Below are 9,327 nucleotides of genomic sequence, written 5' to 3' on the forward strand. Positions count from 1 at the left end.
TTTAGAAAATATCATTTAATAAATTGAAGTCTTAAATCGATTGAAGAATTAAAGAGATTTTCAACCTGAAGCTGGGATACTCGATTTTTAAGTTGAAGAAGTCTTTGTACTTTTTCTTTTCTTTTCTTTTTCAATTTTGTTTTCTTTCTTTTAATTACAAATATAAATTAGATCTATATATTAAAAACTAAAAAAAGTACACGTGTCAAGATGTTATTAGTCAATTCCATCAGCTGGTTTAAAATTCAAACACCGTTCGTTTTAGGAGCTCAATTGTAATAGTTGGCAACTTTAAGGGCCAATCTAATCAAAAAAAATCTAGGGACCAATATGAGAAAATTACCAAATGTAGGGCAGCCTTAAAAGAATAATAATAATGGACGGCAGCCATATAAAGAGAAATGAAACCATTCAACTTTGAGCCATACAAGTGGACTCATTCATCAACGCTAAATCAACGTGTGGATTAGGACTATCCCTTTGCTTCCACACTTGTCTCTCCACATCATTCATTTCATGTCACCAACAAATTTTTTTTTTTGCTAACAAATGCCTTGAAGACGTTGCTAAAAGTAGTTTCTTTTCTCGTTGCCTATTCAACTCTTTTGTCTCTGCATGTACCCGTCCTTTCCCAATGAAAAACTGCAGGTGAAGATGAATTGAGAACCCTTTGTTTGCTGGTGGGTTCCCACATAGAGAGAGAGCCTTTTTAATTCATGGCTATAAAACCAAACTTGTTTCTTTGGCAAACTAATAATTGACTTTGTAACCACTGAACAACAAGAAATTATGGTTCATAATATCCCTTCATAACATCTCACAAAGTTTTGGGGTTTAATCATTTTTACCCATAATTATTACAGCCTTCAAATTACTGGCACAATTATTTAAGATTTTATTTCCACAACCACAAGTTCCAATCTTGTTTTTAAATATCAAGACAACACTGGGTCATAATTTTCTCACGCCACCAGCTTTTATTATATATTGGGTATTTTTCTCTCGAGTTTCTTAGCCATTCCATCTTTCTTTTTTTGAGTCTCCCCATCGTTCAAAAAGGATGTGCAAAGGTTTAGAACAAGGAGGGAACAGAAGCAGTTCTTGTCTGAAACAGGGTTTTTCATCAGGGTTGGTGAATTGTGAGCTCTGTAATTCCAGGGCTTCCTTATATTGCCAAGCCGATGATGCATATCTGTGTAGGAAGTGTGACAAATGGGTTCACCAAGCTAATTTCTTAGCTCTCAGGCATATCAGGTGTTTCCTTTGCAGTACATGTCAAAGCTTAACCCAGAGATATCTCATCGGAGCTTCACATGAAGTGATGCTACCAACAATGGTGACCTCTTCTGAAACAAGCCACTGTAATTCTGACATGGAAACCAACCTTTCAACAACGCTTAAAACACCTTTTCTTTTTCTCTGACTCTCAAAATTTTCTTCTTCTTCTTCTTCTTTTTTTTTCTCTTATGCAACTTTTGGTTTTGGAGGGATCTTATCTGGTTAGTCTGAGGTTACACATATATAAATACATGTAGGCTTCATATAGGCAAAATCGGAGAGACGAGAAACAACTTTGAAAGTAATTCTCTGGAATGAGAAGAAACAAAAGAGAGAATTGAAATATAAAATCATTATCTTGATGTAATCCTCAGTATTCTGTAACCAGATTGCCTTTTTATCATTATTGCATTTTTTCTTCTTCTTCTGCAATGTACCATATTTAGCTTTCTTTCCTTTTTCTTTTTTTTTTCTTTCTGTAATTTGGAATATAAATCATAGGAAATAACTAATGGATGTGCCTTGCTAGATTCTTTTTGAGGTTCCTTGCTATTTTTGTTCAAGCTCCAGGTTCTGGAACAGAACTGATCATCAACATATAACACAATCACTCTTTTTCAGTGTTGGAAATCCAGTTTTTTGGCATGGTTCTTTTTACTGATTTTTTATCTCCTGAAATCTGTTTGCAAAGGTCTTCAAATCTCACTATACGTAAGCTCTTCAGTTTTCATGGTGGGTGAGGCACTCCCACTCTGCGAACTGTTCAGGCGCATATGATACTTTACATATTTGTATGATTGTTGAGGGTCCATAGCGCTATAGCCCTTAACAAGAAGATTTACTGCAAATTTTGTATGATTGTTGGTGGTTCATGGAGAGAGAAAGTAGGCCTAATGTTACCTGCACCTGTTAGTCATTCATCAGAAAAGTCAGAAAAAAATTATTTACTAAAATTTGATCATTCTGCATCAAAAATAATAGGTTGATGCCTCGGTAAAGGCTAAGCCCGGCTGATGTGTTATTTGTCTTCCAATAACAAGCTAAATATTATAGAACCATTCAATTTTCCCAAGTGTGGTCCAACTCCAAATCATGATCCTGAGAGGAAGCAACAATCTGAAACTATGCACTCAGTGTCTATAGGGTCCCCAGTAACAATTAAATACAAAAATTGCTTTACATCACAGAAGGGGGGTATGGACTATGGGAGTGAGGGGCCTCGTCAGCAAAGGGGAAAAGTTAATTGTCCCATCTGCTGCATGATTTCATCAGATGATGTCTGGTTGGTGGGCCCATGGGAATAACTCAAAGTTTCTGAGTATGTTCAAATCATGATGAGCCCTGCCCATGCTTTGTTTGTGCTTTCATCTTTATTGTGCTAAAGGGCCATCCTATCTTATCATATTATGAGAATCTTAATGATTGATGATCACAAAGTTCTCAAAGGAACAAGACTCGGGATAAAGAAGATTAAAACTTATGTTAATTTTTCTATTAAAACTTCTGTTAATTTTTCTAGTGTCTATCTCCAGCAATGGAGTTTATAATCACCAATTTTCATGTTATGAAGTTCAAACAATTCAAGCCAGCCAAAACCTGTAGCTCCCATTGATCAATCTCTATCACTTACAGAGAATCCTCTGGTATAGTTTCAGTATGGTTAAGCCATAAAAAAGAAATGAAGGGAAAGGAAGTCAAAAGTTACAGTTTTCCATTGTACCCTGAAACCAACAAATGCTATTCCTTTTTCAGGTCAAAACTTCACAATGTTTTATGTCAGCATTGGATCATTGGTTGCTTCCTTCGTACGTACGTATGTATGTATGTATGTATGTACATGTGTGTGCATGCATGCATGGATTCATGCAAGTAAGTATGTTTCTAAGGTATATTACCCTCTTCCCTTCTGTCCCTTCCTTGTGCTTGAAGGAAACTGAACTCAGCTACTTCAAGCAATCTCCATCTTTCATTCTAGATAGTTAATCTCATTTGCAGCTAAAAGAATCATACATAACAAAAAATATAAAGTACTCTAAGATATGGAACAAATAGAAATAAGAAATAGTGATTTATTATTCTGACAAAGTGCTACTCCTTATTACAATTTGATGACAATGGATCAGTGCTTATTACATGGAAAAGAGCTGGTGCACCATACAATAAGAAAAAACAAAATTGAGTTGCAACAAGGGCTTGCCTTCTGCAACGAAGGTGGAGATGGCGAGAAAAACCAGACAAGGATCTAAGTCCAAAGCTTGTTACTTCCGAGGATCTTCACAGCAAGGTCGACGTCTTGGAGTGTGTATCCTCTATGGTTTCCTGCATATAATACAATAGCATAACACACTCAGTGGTGACGACAATATAATTTCCTTTTTTTTTTCAATGGATAAATGAAGCACAGAAAAGCATCAAGTCAATTTCATTAGTATGGCATGTAAAGTAATCAGTGGTTTTACAGGAATAGTTTATTGTCAAGAGCCCAATTACCAATCACAAGGAACTATAACACAAGCATAATTGAGGCTGTCCGTAGATCTTCAGGGAATAGATCAGTTAGCTCGAGTGTCCATAAACTCTTATGAGTTGAGGTGGCCAGCACAATAGATCTACCAATGTACACATGAAACAGGCTTATGCATTGAAACCAAATAATCTTCAAACTAAATGCAAACAATAAAACCTGCACATACAGAGGAGAGGGAGCAAGAGAGGAAGAACCTAGAGCAGCATTTAAGTTGGAATCTATGGTTTACTGCCCCTTTCTGTAATCAAGAAAGAGCAACTAAACCTGCAATAAAAGGTACAATCGAAAAAGCCTAAGTTGAGTGTTTGCAGAGGAAATGATGCATTAAAAATATTCTAAGATGGGAAAATTATTAAAATTGCATAAGTTTATGCCTTTTCTATCAGCTATTGTTATCAACATTTACAAACCAGGATTTATCAAGAGAAATTATGATTTTGTGTCAGCTTTTTAGACCTAAGCAATGGAATTAAGGATTAAGATTTGAACTCTGAAAGTTCATGCAATATGCTGCCAATGCTGTGATTGACCACTCTGTGTGCAGATCAGTCCAAGTTAGCATCGGAAACTTCTGCAAACAGCAAAACCTTTTACGGATTTGCTCTAGCAGGAAACCAGATTCCTATAAAGCTAACTAATCTGAATGTTCTGTTTACTTTTCCTTATAAAATAAACCAAATCATCTCAATAGAAATGCAGGCTACTCAGAGATGACTACATTTTTGAGCTGTTATTTCTATGTTCTTCACTCACTCTTTTTAGCACTACTTGCTTTTTAATTTCTTCAATCTAGTGTTCACATAAACTCTTTAGTCAGAAATTTTGATCCATTAAACACCTTTTAGTTCTTTGCTAGAAAATAGGTTTGGGTATGTATGCCATATCTAAATCTAAATTATAAGATGAAACTGCAAAAAGTAAAGCTCAATCTCAAAGTACCATTTAATATAGCTGATACAAGTATTAATATCATGACTTCACTGAGTTGGGTATACATGCCATATCTTATTCTAAACGATGTGATGAAACTGCATTATACAGCATCTAAAAATCTTCATACTTATCATGTCCTTACTAGCTAGATTATTTACAAGAATTTTCAGGTGGACTACTTGATATCTTGTTAAACAGTTTACCTTCATGATCAGGGACATTATTACATAATGTGGCTTAGAAATTTCGTGGCACAAGAGGATCATAATCATATGCTTCGCCTGCTTTCACAAATCGACCCTTCACACGTTTCCTAGTGTCAGCTCTAGCTTTACGGGAAGCATATCTTATTTGCTTACCGAATCTGTAAATAATAAAAATAAAAAGCCAGTTAGGATTTTAATTTAAGTATACGTTATCATATGATCACCCTGACCATATGTGAACAAACAACTATTTAAAACCGTGTCTGAATGCTTAAAAAATGCAAACTGCCTCCTCCATCTAAAATGGGGAACTAACGCAATAATCCTTACAAAGAGATGTTTATGGTTTTATAGCCACCATAATGGCTTCAATGGTGTAGATTAACTTTCACTATTTCCACTATTTTTTTCCAGGAAAAGTAAACATTAATCATTATTTACAAATTATAACTGATGATTTCATTTGTTAAAAAGGGTACCCTATAGATAACAGACAATAGCATGAATGATACCCCAAAAGAAGTTGACCTATAGAGTATCAGTTATTAAAACCAAATGCGGCATGATTTTCAGAAGATGGGAGAAACTAAGATCAAGGTAAATGAGAAAACTTCATTGCTAAAAGCCCTCAAAATGGTTTAGCCTGAAAATGAACTACCTTGTAATCTATTAATATAAAGACAGAATGTAAACATCTCTTTCAAGGAAGGAAAGATGAGAATCATACATCCGCGTTTTCTTTTTTTCATTGTATCTTATCTTTGCTTTGTCCCTTGCTTGTGGACAACTAACTTCCAAATTTGATTCCCATGGGGATTCCCCAGTTAGAAAAACAGGTGCTAATCCGCAGTCTTGATAATCAGCAGGGCTATTTTCCACTGCAATGGTGGATAATGAATGAGCCATGGTTGAAGGAATTTGACCAACAGGATATCCTAGATTGATGTTACAACCAGGATTGATAAGCATGCAATTGGAAGTGCCAATCATGGAAGCCATCATGCTAGCTAATCCACCAACTTGTGAGGATGGAAAAGGCACGCAGTCCTTTTTTACTGATGATGATGCCTGATAAGATACACAATAGTGGCTTGTCAACCACAAACTGGACAAGCAAACTATTATCCACTTCAAAAAAGAAAAGTAGATAAAACCAAGAACATAATTATGTAGCTACTGGTTTTTTATTACTCCACGATATCAACAAAGTATGTATGCCTGATAAATCTTAAGCACACAACAAGGTAAAATGTCTTATCTACAGGACAACCAACTATAATACCAGTCTTGTTTCTTATGAAAGTCAATGAGTACGCCTGACAAGTTAATATACAAGGGATCAAGGAGCAAATTCTATGTCCCAAGCTTCGCAAGCTATGTATCAAAATGCATATTCCCTTTCTTATTATGTATGATCGTTTCTTGTTTTGTAGAGCAGAAGATAGTATTAAAACGTATTATTTGCACATAAAAGTAAAGCAGTGCAATGAGCCGATTATTACAAACAAATGCTGCAAATGGAGGTGACTGGGGACAGGGTCCGTTGGTTCTTATTATAGGACAAGGCTTCATGTTCTAGACCTTACCAAGGTATCATAAAAGCAATAATATTTTAAATGCACTCTTTGTTGCTCTGACTCTTCATTTTTCTTTTAAGAATATGCGTCTGACATTCATGCCTGTCGCAGTTCTGAACATGGGTATGGGGATATGATTCTCCAAGGACCCTCCAAATACATGAAAGAAGAACATAGAAAAATTGAACATTCCCATGTCCTATACATGCTTGTACCTAACACTCATGCTCGAGCCCAAGTATCATGGAATGAACTTGATATCATGAACAGATTTTTTAATAGAAACACTATGTAGCACATGGACACTGGACCATTATCCCCTCTAACACCACAGTAAACGATGTACTGCAAAAGGTAGGATTACAGCTCAAAGAATCAGCTCATTACTCTTCTATGAACAACTGTGATGCACATGTACTATTCACAATACTACAGAATAGATTACAAAAGTGGAGAGAGCAATAGAAAGTAAAACAATAGATGCTTTTATAAGATATATTTAGCAATTGAGTTTAGAGAAAACCTCTAATGTAGTCTCAATAGGACCATCTGATTCAGTTACTGATAAGGTTTTCTCCATCAAAATGCTGTCTGTCCCAACATTCCCAAACTGGCATCTAGTTTGAGCTTGTGAACAGCCCAATATCTCATCTGCAGTCTCAAAGGTTAGTTGAAAATCATTCATGATAAGACCCTCACAAAGATCATCACCATCAGGAACCTTGAAATCTTTGAGTTCAGAATAACCCTGCAACATAGGTGGCAAAAAGAAAAAGAACCATGCACTGTTTGAGAAATAACAGCTCCAGCTCAAATATCATAGCTTTCAAATTACTGCAGCATTAACCAATTCAAACAAATCCAGCGGCAAAAAGCATATTACCTTTGGCATATCCTCTGAGAAAAGTGATTCTTGATCTCCACAGTAAGGTATGCAATTTGCATTTGTTGATATCAAACAAGATGACTCCATACATGGCTTTAGCTTAGAACTAGAATCTAATTCACTCAACTTGGTACCAGCCGATCCAAATGAGGCCCCTTGTTCTCTTTGATCCGAACAGTTAGCAAAACAATCATCATTACCGGGCTGTGACAAACCAGTATCAAAACCGCCACGAGAAGAAGCATCAAGAACTGAAGACCAGATTCGTCTAAACTCGGCCATCGAAGGACAACCGGTATAACAATTCAAGGGCTCGCGCCTATGTCCCAAACTCAAACAACCATTGCCATTCCAATCACAATCTTGACAAAGAGACAATCTCTCATCCAAGCATCGGACTATGGAAGACTGAGAATTACATTTCTCACACAAAAGTGAACGAGCATGTCTACCTGACAACAGATTTGCAGAGTGAACACACCCATCGCATCTCAAACAAAGCCGAGCTGAATCCGATTTACAGTAAACTACTGCTCTTACCCCTCGACAAAAATCGCATAGAGGTTCCATACTACCCTCCTCAAACCTTATTATCTTTTTACCCCAAAATACTATTTGTTCAACTTTTAACAACTCCACCTAACCGGAACCTCATGTTTGGAGTTCGGCTTTATTTGATTTCACAATCTCGGCAAAAAACTAGCCCTTCACCATTAATATTAGCAAAAAAACCCATTAATATTCTATCAAAAATATGTGCAATGAACAACGGAATTGAATCATTTAAATGCTTAAAATCATAGAAAGAGAATCACATTGAGCTTACTCTTTACCTATTTTCAGCAGGAAAAACCGAATTCCAGCCTCTGAACCTGTATTGATTGGATCAACCAATGTCGAGGAACGCAGAATCCATTAACGGAAGCAAACAGACATCATTGATTTAAGAAAAAAAAAAGCAAATATTTTGAACAAAAAAAAAACAAGGGAAAACACAGAGACAGACACACACGCACGCACCGAGAAGAAAAGCGTGAGACAGTGAAGAGAGAGCACTAAGCCTTGGTCGGTTACTGGAAGTTAGTTTTTTTTTTTTTTTTTACAGAAATTTGCAGTTAAGTAAGCGGTATATTTATTCGGGTTTGTCCGAGGTTAGCGGATTGAGTGCCACGTGGCAAAATACGAGCTTTGAGAAGGTGATACTCGTTGTCGAGGTGGACATGTAAATATATTGCGGTCTGCCTTTTTAGTCGGGCGATGGCATGGATGGTAAATAAGCGGAAAGATTGGCTCACAAACTGAGTGACACGTCAGCGACGAGATATTCGCGGGGTTTTCGTTGACCTTCGAGACAAGAATGAAGCTCCCCCCGTATCTCGAGATCACAAATGGACACGTGGGTTATGTGTCTGAATAGCTTTTGATCTGTGGTGAGAGACAGTGCTGATGTGTCCATCTTTGTTGTGCTGATGAACAACTGAATTCTTCTTTGATATAGCTTGTGTATTACCGAGTTCGGCTCCCATCCATTGACGACTAATCCGCTAATAAAATCATTAGAAGTACTTATTTATAAGCCTACTCAGATTAAACGTTTGAAAAATAAATTTGCTTCTTTTACCTCTCATTGAATTGGGTTCAACTTAATTTATCATATAATATAATAATTATATTTTATTATTAATTTTAGATAATTTTTTATTTAAATTAATTCTATAATCCACACACAAATTCGAGTAATAATTTTATTTATAAATTAAGTTGAGACCAAAAATAAATTACAATGGTAATCTATACTATATATAATACGACTAATTAATTTAATTTAATTTCATTGGTGCCTCATCTAATTTATATTTCATATATTCATTTTGATTCCAAATCTCTACCTTTGAAGTAGGATGTAGGTTATGTGGTGTG

At 35.9% G+C, this 9,327-nt stretch overlaps 1 protein-coding gene across 4 annotated transcripts; it reads right to left on the reverse strand.

Annotated features, from left to right (window-relative positions):
• Positions 1 to 3,333: 3,333 nt before the first annotated feature.
• LOC107886909 (zinc finger protein CONSTANS-LIKE 12) lies at positions 3,334 to 8,571 on the reverse strand. Of its 4 annotated transcripts, XR_001680947.2 has the most exons (9): positions 8,428 to 8,507; positions 8,241 to 8,279; positions 7,405 to 8,112; positions 7,045 to 7,269; positions 5,672 to 6,012; positions 4,942 to 5,102; positions 3,972 to 4,069; positions 3,769 to 3,887; positions 3,334 to 3,597 (listed from the first exon to the last, which is right to left on the reverse strand). XR_001680947.2 is itself a non-coding variant. In XM_016811008.2 (6 exons), exons 2-5 carry the CDS (start codon positions 7,975 to 7,977, stop codon positions 4,976 to 4,978), a joined length of 1,266 nt encoding a protein of 421 aa, XP_016666497.2. In that variant the 5' UTR covers positions 7,978 to 8,112; positions 8,241 to 8,499; the 3' UTR covers positions 3,334 to 3,597; positions 4,942 to 4,975. The 4 variants fall into 4 exon arrangements, 1 of the variants encoding a protein (XP_016666497.2); XR_001680946.2 differs by having other exon boundaries at positions 8,241 to 8,571; XR_001680948.2 differs by having other exon boundaries at positions 4,000 to 4,069; positions 8,241 to 8,499.
• Positions 8,572 to 9,327: the final 756 nt, after the last annotated feature.

The sequence above is a fragment of the Gossypium hirsutum genome, chromosome D02 (genome assembly GCF_007990345.1).
Source record: "Gossypium hirsutum isolate 1008001.06 chromosome D02, Gossypium_hirsutum_v2.1, whole genome shotgun sequence".
In the NCBI taxonomy this organism is placed as follows: domain Eukaryota; kingdom Viridiplantae; phylum Streptophyta; class Magnoliopsida; order Malvales; family Malvaceae; genus Gossypium; species Gossypium hirsutum.

Coding starts and splice junctions, on each gene's coding strand:
- LOC107886909 (XM_016811008.2), bottom strand. CDS start 7,977: ATGGAACCTCTATGCGATTTTTGTCGAGGGGTAAGAGCAGTAGTTTAC. Junction 7,270..7,404: donor TCTCAGAGGATATGCCAAAG/GTAATATGCTTT, acceptor CCTATGTTGCAG/GGTTATTCTGAACTCAAAGA. Junction 5,103..5,671: donor GAAAAAAAGAAAACGCGGAT/GTATGATTCTCA, acceptor TATTATTTACAG/ATTCGGTAAGCAAATAAGAT.